Source organism: Terrapene carolina, unplaced genomic scaffold (genome assembly GCF_002925995.2).
Source record: "Terrapene carolina triunguis isolate 2854851 unplaced genomic scaffold, T_m_triunguis-2.0 Scaffold33392, whole genome shotgun sequence".
Taxonomy (NCBI): domain Eukaryota; kingdom Metazoa; phylum Chordata; order Testudines; family Emydidae; genus Terrapene; species Terrapene triunguis.
Window position 1 is genome coordinate 3,128,892 of NW_020697743.1, and position 17,110 is coordinate 3,146,001.

The following is a 17,110-nucleotide window of genomic DNA, read 5'->3' on the forward strand; positions in this document are numbered from 1 at the left end:
TACGTAGAGTAACATGAAAGGAAACAAGTTTAAAAATGTGAAGCCTGTGATCTATATTTATAGCACTAGCTATCCCAGTTGTTGCATGCAGAAGTAGGCATTTTACTTTAAACTTGACCTTACATTTAATAATTACCGTTGTTTCCATCTTAGTGAATATCTTAATGCAGGTAGAAAACTCAGAATTTGCTGATAAAAGTGAGATTGATTGTTGTCCTCATCCCACCCCAAATGCAATTGACAAGAACGTGGCTGGTAGTACCATTAACCACACAAAGGTATAAACCACTCAACTGTTTAAATTAAAAGAAGACCATTGGCTATGCTCCCCCAGAAGTTGGTATATTTCAAATGCTATCTGGATTAGTTTTTGGCCTTCGATCGAAAACCTTCTTCAGATTTGTGAATCTGCATCCATATGAAACTCTTCATGTTTGCTTTTGTCTTCCAGAATGAAATATGCACAGTATGTCTTCCTGGCAACACTCCTCTCCGGTATTGAACACTGCCTGGCTCAAAGTTGTACAGTGGATTCTTTCTCTGTGAAAGACAACTTCGACCCAAAGAGGGTAATTATCACAGCTTCATCTGCTGTACACAGTGCAACAGTAGAAGCTACACAGTTTACATCACTTCTTTAATTTGCATAATATACTAATTCAATGCAACATGAGCTGGGAAATTAACCTTTTCGTTTTAGAGGTAAAATATATTCTCCCAAACACTGTTTCCGTAGTTTGCTGTTAACTCACCAGATTAATCCTCCGTTGCCTTCTGCTCAGTAAGAACCTCAGCCCAAAAAATCCAAAATGATGGTTAATTTTCTCTCATAAGGAAACTTGTTTGACCTAGAAACATCTGCTGAATTGCTGGAGGTCCAAAAGCTCCGACTCCTAATGTGCTGCCATTAATGGCTCATCCTGACTCTAAATACACAGGACAGTCATTTCCCCCAAGTTAACGGCATTGCAGACTTGCCTCCTTTGAATCTAGAGTACGCTAGTGAGCTGCAAATCCTCACTCAGGAGGGGCCCTGGGGAGCTGGAGCCGCCTCATAGCGAATCAAAGGGAGATAAATTGGCCCTTAGAGTAGCCCCATTGACATCAGCCATCAATCAGCTGCTCAAGATTGGTTCTGAGACTCTGGCTGAATTATGGTAGCAAATAGGACCACCTATAGATAACCATTCATTGGGACAGGAAACAAATAGAATCTGGGTTTGGACGTGGCCAGGGCACCAGCCTGGGACTTTGGAGGTGGAGGAAGCAATTTCCCTGCTCTGCCACAGACTTCCTATGTGACCTTGAGGCTCTGTGCCTCATTTCCCCATCTGTAAAATGGGGATAATAGCAGGGGTGGCAGAACTGGAGGGAGGGCAGAGGTGAGAGCAGGACTTGGAGTGGCTGCCACGGGGCCTGGAACTGTCGGGACCCTCCTTCCCAGTCTGGTGCTGGCTCCCCCAACCCCCCACCAAATCTACCTCAATCTACCTCCTAGGAGTGGTGAGAGAATCAATGCATTGCAGGTGCTCAGACACTACAATCATTGGGGTCACAGAAGTACCCCAGGCTGTAGACTATTACATTTGACGATAACGTTCCTGCTCTGCTCCAGTTTGTATGGCTCTCCATTTCAGTCATTACTCTGATGTTTTGGCTCCCTAGGACAGCAAAAGATTAAGGCAGGATCAAACACCTCGACTAATCCACCCTCCCCTACTCCAAAACCTCTTTGCAGCCCTCCTAGGTAGAACCTCTTCCAGGAGGGGCCTTTGGTGGACCATGGAAGGGTCAAGTAAGGCTGAGCAGGAGTTGTTCCTTCCCCACTTCACTGCTAGACTCCCACCTTGGGTGGTGAGAGGCAATGCAAAGCCTTATAAGTGTACATGTACATAAACTCTGGAGGGTTGGGGGGAACCCGTGCTCTGACTAAAGGTTGAGCATCCCCCTGATTTATCTGTTCCTGAGTTACAGCCTCCATTTCAGTCTCTAACAGGCATGTGATTTCCTAGATCACCTGGCCTCTTAACTCCATACGTTCCTTTATAGACACAAACCCCCCATATATGTCCCAATTTTCGTAAGCGCCAGAGCAGGGGTGCAAGATGTTACAGTGTAGGCAGATATTCACCTTGTGTTCAGCCTTGTGCATTACTCCGGTTAGTCCTCTACGGCTAACTCTTTGTGGGTCTGACCATGCTGGCTTAGCTTCCCTTTCCTTTTCAAGACATACGCTGCTAGGTCTTCAGGGATGCTTTTCCTGGGCATTTTCTTCTTTCTCAATCAAATGTACGAACACCAGCGCCCTCACCAAACTCGCCTCTTTTCCTCTGTTTCTAATGAGTAAGCGTAATGTTTTTTGCCTCTCTGCATAGGAACTTTAACAAGGGTGCGGACCTCCAGCAAAGGATCAAATGCAGTCCCTTTCAGTAGTGACACGTGCGCCATCTAATGGTTATTTAGTGAAACTGTGAAAAGAGATGGTCGTTCCCACCAATTTATGAATGCAAAGTGGCCCCCCAAACCCTCATGCAATTTGCTCTAACCGGTTCACGTGTTGCAAAGAGGCCAAGGCCTAAACAGAGAATGTTTGATTTACAGCCGGGGTTCGTCTGGGATATGGCTGAGACACGTAAGCAGGGCAGTGTAGGGAAGCTTACGCTGCTGCACTGTAGGTGACTGGGACTTCAGCATCCAGGGCTACCAACCCAGCTCCTGTCACAAGGTCAAAGGTGCAAATGCACAGTGGAACCATTCCGCCAAGCCCCTAACAAATGCACGCACAGGCCTTTCCCCGGGTTTTATAGCACCTACCTACTGAACTACAAGCTTTCTGGCCACCAGCTTGCTGCAGTACGGGTGGTTACAGATGCCTGATGTTCATGCCATGCAATGAAAATTAATTGGGATATTTTCCTTTCAGTATGCAGGGAAATGGTATGCCCTAGCAAAGAAGGACCCAGAAGGCCTCTTCCTTCAGGATAACATCTCTGCTGAATACACCATCGAGGAGGATGGCACAATGATTGCATCTTCCAAAGGCAGAGTGAAGCTCTTTGGGTAAGTGCTTGGCGAATCCACCACTCGCGCGCCTGATTGAATGCACTAGTACGCCTTGTGACTGGGAACGTATCTGAGGCACATGATGTGACCTGGGTACCTTGTTCAAGAAGGAAAAGCTAATAAAGCTCAGTACGTTAAAACGTCAAACCTTCTGCTTCTAGGGTCCTGGCTTTATTTTCTATTTAGGCCACCAGCGACGATGAGTTCAAAGCCAGCCTGGTCTCTTTCGTGCCTGTCACAAAATCAACATGTATCTGACAGTCTGTGTTCAGAGGCCCAGGACTTGCAAAGCTAAGTTTTCAATAATGGTAACAAGTCAATAGGTCCAGATGGAGTTTCTGAGTTTTAAGGAACCTAATGAACAAAAGAGCTGAGCTATTAACAAAAAAAAACTAAAAACAATTACTGTATTGAAGGTTTGACAGCGTTCAACCTGTTTATTCAAACGGAGATCCTAAGAATTATACCTCAGGCGTAGCTTCTTTACAGAGACGCATGGCTAAGAAAATCATTAATTGTAGAGTGGCAAAGCAGTCCGGTGAGGGTAATGTCAAATAAACCAATGTAGCTTTTGGAAAGGCAAACTGCTTCTAATTGGTTAGATTTCCCTGAAAGATTTGGTGGTTGAAGGGGCAAGTGGGTTTTATGTTAGTGGATTTTTCCACCTGACACTGGTTAGTCTTCTGTGGAAGACTCAAAAAGCCCTCAGATAATATGGGCGGGCACTGGATAGACAGATGGAAACAAATCTAAGATTTTTGCCCGTCACCTGTGGCTACTGTAAGGCATTACAGCTTGGTTGAGAGACTAAACTGAGTAGGAATAAATAGCTTTCTCGGTGTAGAAAGAAAAAAACCTCAAGACCTTCCATAGATAAATACTAGCTCCAGTGCTGTTCAACATTAGCTAACAATATGGATGATGGGTGCACTGAGGTTCATGGAGGTTAAGTCCATTCATGGCTATTAGCCATGATGGGTAAGGAATGGTGTCCCTAGCCTCTGTTTGTCAGAGGGTGGAGATGGATGGCAGGAGAGAGCTCACTTGATCATTACCTGTTGGGTTCACTCCCTCTGCGGCACCTGGCATTGGCCACTGTCGGAAGACAGGATACCTGGCTGGATGGACCTTTTGGTCTGACCCAGTATGGCTGTTCTTATGTTCTTGTGAGGTGGTAAAACTCACTGACACAAACCTTAGGTTTGTCAAGACAGAAGAATGGGCAGCACTCCAGGACATTTGAGAAAAAGGCCAGGTGAAGTTCAGTAGACAAGTACTACATAATGCATGTGGGAAGGAACACGTTCGGCTACTCAGAGTTGTAAATTGTGGGTAGCCTCTCAAGAAAACCGGGAAATCATCTGTTGCCATGAATGTATCTGCTTCATGGCTGAAGTTACACTCCTTTTATTACGTAGGCTTTGAGCATGCAACTCATCCCAGTGTAAATCCAGCAGTGGGACGACGGATTAGGGCTAGAGAACTCCTATCCTAGTGTGAGGGTGCAGCAAATTCTCCCTGCCTGTGATCAGACACCGGACAGTTCAGTCAGGGGGTTCTTGGCAGCAAACCATGGGAAAAGCTAGTGCAAGTCAGCCATTTGCGTGGTGGCCATCAATTCCTCAGCAAATGAGCAGTAAAACCCACTCCCCGCTGAGGTGGCACCTCCGCTAACAAAAGGATGGGTGCACGGCAGAAAGGAAAACCAGGGGAGATCATTTAGTAGGGAGGCTGCAACCTGTTGTAGGTGGCAGAGGACAGTTACCCTCCCCAACACCTCTTCTGCTCAGAATGTGTGTATGGGGAGGGAGAGGAGGGGAGTGTCAAGCGCAGGTATCTGCCCTGGGTCTGAACTGCAGGGAATGTGACTTGGAACCTGCTCTGGGGCCTTGGTTGTCCAGTCTCTTGCTCTTGCAAGTTCTTTAGCCTGCTTTCCCCATCTGACCACTACCGGTCCCGGGCCTGGCCCTGGTTGGCCTCCACTTCCCACTTGGACACCCTGTGGTAGCCGCACGGACATGTGAAGGGCAACTGAGAGGAGCGATATGGTGGGATGAAAGCTTTGGCATCTGCCCAGGGGTCTGTCCTGACAGGGACCTACCTGTTCCTCCCCACCTTGTCGATCGTTGGGGCTCAGGTGACACCTGGGGGAAAGGCCTCTGCAAAGGTTGCAGGGGGCGGGTACAAGTGACACATCTCCACGCATTGTGAACCCTGTCGTATGGCTCTGCTTGGCCTCAGAGCACTACGCTAGCTACCCTTTCCCCAGGGTAGGCCAGGCCTCCCTAGAGGCTGCTGTGACTTGGAGCCGCTCTCTGCATGCTGTGCTAGTCCCAGACGAGTGTGCTACCGGTGACCTGCTCCTCCTGCGCGACTCAGGCCTCCGAGCTCCTCCTCCCGTACCCCACATTCTGCTGCTCTTCCCTCTAGCTTGCAGAATCTGACTGTCCACACGGCTGAAACTTGTCTCCTCCCCCGCCTATGGCAACAGCCTGCTCCCACCAGGCTCTGCGAGGTGTAGCGGACAAGAGCGCTCCCTCTGCCAAAGCTCCCCCCACCTGACCTCACTGTGGAAAATGGGGAGCCAGAGGCGAAATGCAGCTTCCGGTCATTTTCAATGCCCCTGTCTACCTATGAGATCACATCTCTGGTGCCTGCTCTGCCAGCCACACCCACCTTCACTGTCCAGGAATCCATTCCTCCTGTAGCCCACTGGCATTGTTTTCCTGGCTCTCCTTAAATAGGGAATTCCTGCCTTAAACTAGTTCATAAGGCTGCTACCCTCCCCACCCTCAAATTCCTCGAGAGACACTACTTATGACGCTCAATGGAAACCAAGCAACCGGCGATATCCCTCTGAATGATCGAGAGCCTTTAAGAGCTGCCTGCAGCCTGTACCATGCCCTTTCCTCACTGCCATTCTCCCTTGTCCTCCGCCTGCTTGAATCCTGTGGGAACAGCAGGAGCGGAGCAGAGACTCTCACGCCTATTTTTCTGGGCGGCATGTAGCGCAGTGGGAGTCTGATTTTTGTCTGAGCCATACTCCAATACACTGAATGCATTTCCTGCTGTTTCTGGATGCACACGACTTACTCTGTGGTGTGGAGGTGGGTAGCAGATCCATCAGCTCTCTGCACTCCCAGCGCCACTCTGGAAATCCGTGCAGCCCGCGACTCGTTCCTGCGTAGCGACCGGGCAAGGAGCACTGTGCTAGGATGTGGAGTGGCTTTTACTCAACGATGAACTATTTTGAAATGGGAACAGTGCCCATGGCCCTGCTAAGTCTGTCAGAATTAAGTCAGGCACCTGTATGAGTCCTGAACAGGGCTGTTATTTTGTGAATTGAAACATACACGCTGTAGAGTCTCATCCTCGGTCTCTCTGCTCCTGTTTCAGATTCTGGGTGATCTGTGCAGATATGGCTGCTCAGTACACAGTCCCAGACCCCACCACTCCAGCGAAGATGTACATGCGTTACCAAGGTCTGGCTAGCTACTTGTCCAGTGGAGGTGAGTGAATTTCATCCCCTTGGGTTAGCTGTGTTGGCTTGGAGCTCGTTGGTGTCGAGGCCTACATGTTTCAATGGAGGAGCTGCCCAGACCGTTGCACTCATGTGGGACATTGCAGGTCACACAGGTTAGAGCGAAGTGCGTGAGAGCTGGGGACCCAGCAATGTTGAACGGGGGGATCTGGCTGTGGAATCTACTTTGGGAGACAGCTCCAGAGGCTGATCTTTGGAGAACACTGCAAATCCTTGCTCCCCATTGCTTCTCTACCCTAACCAACCCCTTCTCCCCAAAACATGATGGGGAAGCCTACTCCAAGAAAAAGAGAGCTCTCTACCTCCCAAACAGAGACGAGCCAGAGACTCCCTTAAGGACCAAGCTATTACCAGTTATTTTACAAAGGTGGGTCACAGCACAAAGCTGTAAAGTAGATGGGTATCAATACAGTTCTGGGCTGTCTGGACTTGGGAAATGATGTTTTTCAGGAGTCGGAGGTGTGCTTGCTCCTGTTAACCTCTGCAGGCCTTCCCCACGCACAGCCTGGTAACTTGAGCTGTGCAGAGGGGGAGGGATTTGACACTTATCCCCATATCCTCCTACTAGCAGCTGGCCAAAGCAGCTGGGCGGGTGGTGATGGGAGGAAAATTGTATGGTTATTCCTTAGCTGCCCTCAGGATTGAAGCCCCACTCCCCAGGAACTCTTTGTGCCATGACAGGTGTATACACCTGCCTAATTCCCACATGCACCTCCCACATCCCTTCCCCTGCTCGAGGACCCTCTGCAGTTGTGGTGGCTGGACAGGGTTCCCCATTAGTGAGTGCTGAAGGAATATCTTCCTAGTGCACCGGTAAATAAATTACATCAAAACATCCTGGATGGAAGAACAAAGCTGTAAAAACAGGGGCAACATCTTAGGAAAACGAAAAACCTAGAAAGTGTTAAGCAACATTAATATAGTCATTACTGCTGGTCTGCCTGTGATATATTCCCAGACACACCCCAGGATGAAATGGAGTTAAGGCTAGAGGACATATCACTACTTTAGGTTAAACTAAATTGCAGGGATATTGTAACTATCCCAAGACCAAGGGTTATTGACTTAGGAAATTCAGATAAGGTTGAATTGTTAAGAAATCCAGAGGTGTATTTCCATATCTGTACTGCATGGGCATCCAGACACCCTGCACTGTTCCAACAGACCCTTCAAACTTCCCATAGAGTTAAAGCTCCCTTAATTTTCTACCTAGGTTACGTTTCTTTTCTTTTCTGCTAGGATTAATTGTCCCTTTTTCTCTGTTACTCTCCATAATTGAAAGTTTTTCGTTCAGCAGAAATGCTCGTGTGCTGTAGTGACACTATACCAAACTTATTTAGCCTTAGCTGTGGTTGTGGGCCCAGATTAAACTGATTATTTTTTCTAGATCATTTACTCTTCTTCATTATTTCCCCCTCGCGGTGTCATGACCGGGCAGGGATAAGGTTGTTTGGGAGCCCTAACTGTGCACTTCCATACCCCAAAACGTTTGAATTTCTTTCTTGAGTGTTAACTTTGTGGGCTGATAACACTTGGTTTGGAGATAATAACAGCCCAGCAATGCAGTTTCCCTAAACTGGTGATAAGTACTAAACCTTAACTACATTTTTTGTTGCTCATCTGGGAATCTCCTTGCTTTTTAAACTGAAAATGTTACCTCTTGCACTCCACTCTCTCTGTTATCCTATACACACACTCTAATTTCCCTCCCTTCACCTTCCCTCCACCCGATGCACCCATGGAATTGCTCTGGTGCAACAGGTACCTTTTGTAGAGATTTTTTTTTTTTTAGGATTAATCGCAATACTTTCCATTTGTCATCACTGCAAAATGTGTCAAATTGCCCCTTTCAAAATGGCCACCATTTCCCATTGTTCTCCACATGAGTGAAGCAATAGCTGCCTGAAAGGAAAATGGTGCCCCCTATTCTGTAAGAAGGCAGAGACGCTGTCTCATTGACATGCAGAGCTGAGCACAAATTAGAATTTCGACCACACAGGAAATTGATATTTTGCATTTGGTTTTTGTCTCTACTAGAGTGAAAAGCCCAAGTATTAGAATGTCTTGCAGAACGTGACGTTCTGAAATTTCAATATGGAAATATTAAAATGTTACATTTGGTTCCAAACAAGTTCAACATTAAGCTAAGGTGTCACATTGCCTCATGGAAGTTGTCGTTTGGGTGACTCGTGCTCTCATTGCGATCTTGGTTCATCATGGGAGATGTAATTAGTCAGTGAGCCCCAGCCCGTAGGGAATGGGGGACATGAATCACTCTAACAACAACTCCCATGAGGCACCGCCGCACTTTACACAGATACGCCATAGTGTCAAGATGATTTGAAACCAATATTACAGCTTGGTTCAACAAACGGAAAAGTTTGTATTCAGCTCAAATCAACCAAGAACTAAATGTTTCGATTTTCCCACTAGAAAACTGCAAAACTCTGGCAAAATCTAAATTTTCCCACAGGAAACTTCCATTTGGCAGGAACTGCATTTTCCATCAAATTCCTGTCAATGGAAAACTGCCAACCATCTCTAAGGAGATGGCAGCCATTTTGACAGAGGGCAGTTCTTCACTGAATTCTCTGTGCCTACCATTGTTCCCTTCAGTCTCTGCTTTAGGAGAAACTTTCACTGAGGACAGAAAAAAATTACTATGGAATCTAAAAATAAATAAATATAACTCTATATCCTCAAGATTCCAGTACGTTTTAACTGAAAAGTTTTTTAAAATGGGCTAGTCTGCGATTATTAGCGGCAAAAAAGTCTGACACTGGATTTTAAATTTCTTAAAGGGCCCATTTTAACTGGTAAATTTCCAGAAAATTTCCAAGTGCTGTAATTTAGGGGAAGATATAACTTGTTCTTTGATGCTGAACCTCTGCTTCAAGTGCAAAACTCAACTCATGCTAATTACAGAATCACCGCTGCCACATCAATAGTTAGTGGAATTGCACAGAGAATTCCAAGAGCTGGCCTAATCCATAGAAGGAGAAACCAAATCCCTTCTCGGACTAATTTGTTTTAATGGGGCAGTCTTATAAATCTTTACTACTTTTATGCAAATTCTTGGACTAGAATTCTTGCTGGTTCAGGCCCTGTGTACATGATAAAGGCTGACTTGTGTCACAGGCTGTATCTGCATCTTGCTGCTGTTCCTAATTTAAATGAAACACTTTGACTTTTCTATACTGTCAAATGGTAGAAGTGAGGGTATTACAATGGCACCCTTCTCAAAATGGCCACAAACTGAGGGCAGCTGTGCCTTCAATCCCCTGGAGAACAATGGGTGATGGCAGTCATTTGGAGAGAGGGCAGTTCTTCATGGAATTCTGGAATGGATCATTGTATCATTCGGCGTCTGCTGAGTTAGAGGATTTTATGACTAATGGGAAAACATGACCAAGCTCTCCATTTCATCTGAACTCATTGAAATCTTGTGCCTGGTCTCCATTTAAACTCCTCTTTTAGGATTAATTTGGGGGGAGGGATAGCTCAGTGGTTTGAGCAGTGGCCTGCTAAACCCACAGTTGTGAGTTCAATCCTTGAGGGGGCCATTTAGAGATCTGGGGCAAAAAAATTGGATGATTTAGTTGGGGATTGGTCCTGCTTTGAGCAGGGGGTTGGACTAGATGACCTCCTGAAGTCCCTTCCAACCCTGATATTCTATGATTAATGAAAGAGGCTGGTTTGGTCTGTTAATCAGATTAGAGGCAAAGTCTGACACTGGGTGCTAAAGGACCCGTTTTTAATTTGAATTGCTAAACTAACAGATGTACTAGTAAATATATAATTTTTCTGGGTCATTGGTAAATGCTGTAATTTGAGAAGACACTAGATCAACTCCACTATACTTTTCATACATAAGTGAGTTTTGCACTTATAGCAGGGATTCAACCTCTTAACTATAGAGTATCAACCAATGTCTCCATAACATATGGAAGAACCTCACTAATTTCAGTTGCATAGTCCACAGTGAATTACTGGATTCAGGAGTTATCAATTAAGGGCTCAATTCTGCATTCCTTTTTCACACAAAATTACTACTGAAATCAGTTCTGTGTGTGCTAAACATGGAGAATCAGGACCCAAATACTTCAGAAAAAAATACTAATTGTAAAAAAGCCCATTACTTAGACAATTAGTTTTGTTTTTAATACTTGATATCTAGCCAAGATAATGAAAACCTAGGAAAAAAACTTCATTACAACATATAGTATTGTAATAAACCCTTGGCATGAACAATAAGGTGTGTAGATTAGGAAGGCTCAACTGTGTTTCATCAAACAAAGCTCTTTCAATTACCCCATGGTCCAAGAATAGGCCTGTGACCTTCTGGTGCAAAAAGATGTTTCATGAGGCTTCAGTGAATCTTCTCTACCCTAAGCCCCAGTTTGGCTCCCAATGGTGTTTTGGACAGACTTCAGTGGAGCAGGTCCATAAAGGGGCCAAGAAAAAATGTGTGGTGGTGAAAACCATTGAAATTTTTCCCATTCCAGGTAGAAGTTGAAAAGGGATTTTATAGTTGAAGGTCAGAAAGGATCATTATCATCTAGTCTCACCTCCTGTGTGCCACAGCTAATCCTGGGGTGGACTGCATCAAGCTCGACTCATGGCTGAACGGGTGCGTTTCTCACAGAAAGCCGTTCCATCCAGATGTCAGGACTCTGGGTGGTAGAATCCTTCATCCCTTAGGAATCGGTTCCAGTTGTTTCACACTCGCTCACATATGCGCGCACACACGCTTTGAAATTTGCTGACTTACCTTCCCACCACTGATTCTTGTCAAGCCTGAGTTCGCTCGATTGGAGTGCTCAGACATCTTCACCTATGTAGCTACCTACAGCCCATGACTAACGAGCTGTTCTAATATTTCAGGGGACAACTACTGGGTGATTGACACCGATTATGACAACTATGCCATTACTTATGCCTGCCGCAGCCTGAAAGAGGATGGCACTTGTGATGATGGATACTCCCTTATCTTCTCACGCAACCCTCGTGGACTCCCACCAGCCATCCAGCGCATTGTGCGTCAGAAGCAGGAAGAGATTTGCATGTCTGGCCAGTTCCAGCCAGTGCTGCAGACAGGTACACTAAGATACGAACAGACTCTTACTGTAAGAGTCAGCTGCATATTTCCTAACGCAACAAAGTCATTGCAACCTAATTAACAGTTCTTTTGACAGCATTTTTGTATGCAATATTAAGTAAGAGCGTGGCTGCAAAGTGAAAGACTTACAAGTTAAAAATGCCAGATTTAGGGTTGATGTGCAAACTTAATTCTGCCCCTCGTCCCCATCCTATGCAGTAATGAGGCTGTGATAATCCTATGGAAAAACAGGATGTCACATCATTAGACCATCCTAATGGATACATACAAAAGGGCAGATTTAAGGTTGCCTGGGCAACGGGAAGTTTGGCATTTCCTAACTTTCAAGTGTTTGACTTGGCCACCTAAATAAAGTCCTTCTAAGTGAGCTGCGACTCCCTGCCTGTACAAAGGGAAAAGGGAAAAACAGATTTCAGTACTTAACAGCCTCTCCCCATCGTGAGGCGCCAGCAGGGTTTGAAGCCTGAACCTTCAGCACAGACTGCTCTAACTGGAGCTGCGCTTCCAACTGCATTAGCTGGCAGGAGGAGATGGCTGTTTCTCCGGGTGTGTTAATGAGTCACGTGCTGGATCTTGAGGGTGCTTGGGGAGCAGCCTAGCGTAGTTACCTTTCCTTTGAGCTGGGGACATTCTAGCCCCACATAGTGCCCGGGGGGGTGGGGGAACTGGCCCTTTGATGCCATGTGCTGGAGGACTTCTTGGTAGGGGACTTCTTCCTGGCTTGCTTATAGGGTGACCGGATGTCCCAATTTTATAGGGACAGTCCCGATTTTTGGGTCTTTTTCTTATATAGGCTTCTATTACCCCCCACCCTCATCCCGATTTTTGCTGTCTGGTCACCCTACTTGCTTACCCGACCTCCACCAGAGGTGTGGGACTTACTAACCCATGTGTGGTGCATGGGCTACTGAGGCAATGTGCTGAGTGGGGAGGAAGCCCAGCTCTGTGCACTTCCCTCCTCCCAGCCCCACAAAGTCCTGCTCTGGCAGGTCTTGGCCCTTCTCAGAGCCGTGGGGGCGGCAGACCTGGCTCTCCAGAATATTGTGTTGGGTTATTCAGGCTTGCGGTCAGAAACTCTTCCTGAAAATCCAAAGGAGAGGGAAAGGTGGTGAGCAGTTCATCTCCCCAAAATGCTGAACGGGTTGAAGACAAGGCACTTAAGTAGCCAGAGGGCTATTCCCCTCCTGCTTTTCAAAGGTCTGCTGCACACAATGAAGTGGGTGAAAGCTTTCCAGTCAGAAGGGTGCAAGAATCTCTTAAAATGGAAAGTGTTAGATAACCTAAATATAGGGGGACCAACCAGCTCTCTCTTAAAAATAGGTGCTTCATTGAGAGTACAGATCCCAGCATGCAATGCTTCATTAACTGACAGTCACAGGACTCATTCAGTCACAAAGTAAGGTGCTATCTTTGGGCCTGATCTTGACTTGCAGCCCTTACTCAGGCAAAACTCTTATTGAAGTCAACGGGAATTTTGCCTGGGTAAAGTCTGCAGGTTCAAACTTTGTAACAGTGTTAAACTGCCCAGGTGTGAGTCGAGGAACAAACAGAAACAAGCTGTGGCAACGCAGCAGGACAGCAGGGAAGTGTAAGCCAGGTTCACCCAAAGAGCTGACCCAGAGGCTTCTTACTACAAACTCTCATTGCTGGCTGTGGCTGAGAAAGGGGCACTGGTTACTGGGCAGGACGTCTGGTGCTAAATCGATATACTAGGCTGAGGTTATGGCCCTTTGTGGCTAGTGATGGCTGAAGTAACTTAGAGCAGCCTAAGGACTGCTCTAACACATTATGTGGTAGAGCCATGCACAGAGCAGGATCCAGACAGTGCAAGTGAGAGTTTTGGGCACTAACCCTAAACTCTGTTTTATGAGTACCCCCAAATTTCTGCAGCTGTAGCTGAACTGAGGATTAGAACACTGCAATGACTACAAATTCATTTGCATGGAATGGAAAAAATGAACTAAAGTTTTCTTTCTTTTTTTCTTTCCTTTCTTCCTTTTGCAGGTGCCTGCTAAGGAATTACACTTGTGATTCGATATCTAAGACCAGAAACTAGATCTCTGGGTCTTGAAGTTGTCAGTCTCTTAAAAATCAAATAGTTTGGACCAATGTTTTTTTCCTGAAAAACATGTTAAAATGTTGTTTTTTTGTAACCCGAGTGCAATTTTCAAAGGAATAACGTTAATGTGATATGTTTTTAAAAAAAACCTCTAAACATGAATTTTGCTATCTACTGCCTGTCTCATTTAACCTAGCCTCATATTTTAATTTTTAAGTAACAAAGCCTGGTGGGACAAGAAGGCGGATGTGAGATTGATAAAGTGTGATCCTCTCATTCCAAGTTAATATATTTACTGCTAGTAACTATTAGTGCTGAAATGCCCCAGTTGGAGTTGGGGTCCCATTGTGATGGCTGTTTCTAGTCAGACAACTGGCGTCAAACAAATTCAAACTAAGAACACACTATGGGATCACACAAGAGGCTGGCTTTCTAAAAGCTCAGAATACTGAATCCCTGGTTCCTCTTAAGGGTTGAACAAGCTCAGCCTCATCAAAGCCCTGTGCAGCTGCTTGATCCAAGCTCCTGGCTACTAGTCCTAACAGTAGGTATCAAAATTCTTCCCACCACCGTCCTCCACCTTCCTGTCTCATCATCTGGGCCCAGGAGTTGCTTTTGTCTGTGCAGAGAGTCAGAGACGTAATGGGTAGTAGAGCGTTCCTCTTAGGAAGATGGGGGGGACCTGAAAAGGCATTTCTCAGTCACACAATTCCCTTTCCATGGGACATGACTGATCCTCAGATGTTAGTGGTTTTCTGTGAAGAAAGCTAAACCCACTGACTTGATATACCACCACGTTATGCTGACTCATGCAACCCTGTAGCAAGGGCATCTTTCTGTGACTAGTAATTACTTGGGATAAGATTGCAGCCAAACCAAAGTGCATGGTAAGACACTGGCACTGCCTAGTGCTTGGCAAATGACTGACTTTGCAGTTTGCTGGCAGTTGGGAACAATTGGGGAAAAGCTTGGTTGCAAATAGCATATAAATTCCTGTTAAAGGCTCTTCTAGCTTGAGTGTGGATAGTGCACCAGGAATGTGGTGAGCTCTCCCTAAAGGGTAAGCGGTTTGTTCTCCCCAAGCCCCTAGTCTGCATTGCCCCTGATATTTAGCTGTAATAGAAGTATGCTAGTTGAGGATAGCACAGTCTGTTCACTGCCCTCCAAAGAGAGTCTTCCATTGTCAGGAAGGGGAGAAAGATTGCTAAAGCTCATGTTTAAAGCCATGGGCAGAACCTAAACCGGAGTAGGAAATGCATAGATACTCCCGACCGGAAAACAATTTAGATACACACTAGTAACCTGTATGTAAACTACTGTTGTGTGTTCTGAATAAACTTACGCAGTCCGCCTGGTCATACTGGACTAATGCAGTAGTCAGTGGAATGATTTAACGCCTTACTAATCGCCTCTCTGTCCTTTAAGGTAGCATCAGGGATGAGTTGTGGCAACTTAGGACTCCATCTCAATTGATGAGACAAGCTGAAGTCTTAACCAAAGGAAGGTTGGCCTTTGGTGAAGACCCTTGGACCAATATGCCACCTTCTGGAAAACTGGGATCTTTAAGGCTCATACATAATTAGGACCTGGGTGTAGCCCAATTGGTGTATTGAGTATTGATTAATTTCTTAGACTCCAGAGGTTGGTAAGAGTTCAGTCTCCTAAACAGCTACAGCACCTGGAAAATTATTACCAATGGTATTAGAATAAGAGACCCAAGGGGCACTGGAGAAACAACTGCAATTGATCACAAGTCCCTTTATTAACAAATCTGCTAAGCAGATAAACAATCCCGCCAACACTGAATGACCTCAGCAGACAGGGAGAGAGTACGGAGTGTTTAGCCGCGTGCCTGGCATTACTTACATCTCCCAGCTCCATGACAGCAACTGCGCCCCAACACTCCGCTGCACCAGCGAGAACCGCCTACCTGCTGTGCCCTGCAGACCCGCTATGCCAAGGGCCAGGACTTGAGGGCACCAGAGGCCCATTGCAGCCAGAAGCAAGGGCTGTCAGTGTCCCAGCAAGGGACACCCACCCTTCACATCCAGCTAAGCCTGTGGGAGGGGGGGAGCCTGTGCATTATTGTTAGTGGGCATGTTCCAGAGTGCAATGGGATGGGTCAGTTATTTGACATCCTGGAGCCAATTCCCTTTCTAGTCTTTTAATTTATCCCCATCCTTTACAAGAATCAAACATTGTTTATCCTTCTCTATTGTCTTTGATATCCTCTCACGATAAACCGGGATGTCCTAGAAATCACAGTGGTTGTCTGTCACAGGTGAAGGCACTGTGCACAAAGAACCTCGGACCCACTGTTCTTATGGTGAGCCACTGAAGCCCCGAGGAGGGAGGAATAAGGGTGCCACCATCCTGGGGGCTTAGGGCTTCCCCAGCAGGGGCCTAGATAATGAAAAGCATTATAGGAAGAGTGGGTAGCGATGCCTGTGGTGAAGGTTGCTGGACACTGCCCATTATAATAGCCTGTTTTCAGTGCTTTTAGATTTTATCCACTTGGCTGAAATTTTCCATGCAGCAAAAGCTACACCAGTATGTTTGAAGTAGGGTAACCCCAAGCCTGAGCTTTCAGAGCTGCTAAGCGCCTGCAACTCCCATTCAGGGCTATGGATGCTCAGTGCTCCTGGAATCCCCCATGTCTATAAGCCAGGAAGCACTAGGGGAGGGGAAATTCAGTATAGCTCATAGCAGTGTATAGGAGGGAGGAAATACTAGAGTAACAGTTCAGGATAGAATTTCAAGGAGCGGGAGCCTGTGACGGATCCGTACGGGAACATCATAATAGTTTCATTACTACAGAACTTATAAAGAAAAAACCACCCTATGGAATTCACTGGCTAAGCCAGCCTTCCTATAAACATTGAACCAGCCTATGGCATTATACGCCTGCAGTGGCATTTAGCTAAGGATTTGAAAGACACTTGCCCATTGAAGTAGAGTCGTCTGAGGAATGTTAGCTGCTCCATCTGTGGATTAGAGCCAAGCTCCTAGAATTCTATTTCTTGGTCAGCAGAGGCTGAGAGAGACGAGAGTGAACCGCCCTCTTTCCAAGTGCTACCATTTCATCATCATGGACTTGCCAACCTGCCACCTCTCCCCCACCTCCCTCCAGGCAGATGTTGCTTTGCTCATGCTGAGAACAATGAATGGCCATTCGGAAAGTGGGCCTTTCTTCATGACAAACTTTCAGTTATGGAAAATAATGGCAACTTATCATTAAATACCTTTTCAAAAGCTTCTCATTGCACCAAAGCTCCTCAAGTGGTTATACAGGCAGGAGCGGGGTATTCGGGTGTAAGTATGTATAGCT

The 17,110-nt window shown here is 46.1% G+C and overlaps 1 protein-coding gene across 1 annotated transcript; it reads left to right on the forward strand.

Moving 5' to 3' along the window:
- The first annotated feature begins 452 nt into the window (after positions 1-452).
- Positions 453-13,765, forward strand: LOC113409456 (purpurin). Its single transcript, XM_026663382.1, has 5 exons — positions 453-569; positions 2,924-3,060; positions 6,460-6,572; positions 11,489-11,701; positions 13,728-13,765. Exons 1-5 carry the CDS (start codon positions 453-455, stop codon positions 13,736-13,738), a joined length of 591 nt encoding a protein of 196 aa, XP_026519167.1. The 3' UTR covers positions 13,739-13,765.
- Positions 13,766-17,110: the final 3,345 nt, after the last annotated feature.

Excerpts from the sequence above, each read along its gene's own strand:
- LOC113409456 (XM_026663382.1), top strand. The coding sequence starts at position 453 with ATGAAATATGCACAGTATGTCTTCCTGGCAACACTCCTCTCCGGTATT. Across the intron at positions 3,061-6,459 it reads GGCAGAGTGAAGCTCTTTGG|ATTCTGGGTGATCTGTGCAG; the intron begins GTAAGTGCTTGG and ends CTCCTGTTTCAG. Across the intron at positions 6,573-11,488 it reads TAGCTACTTGTCCAGTGGAG|GGGACAACTACTGGGTGATT; the intron begins GTGAGTGAATTT and ends CTAATATTTCAG.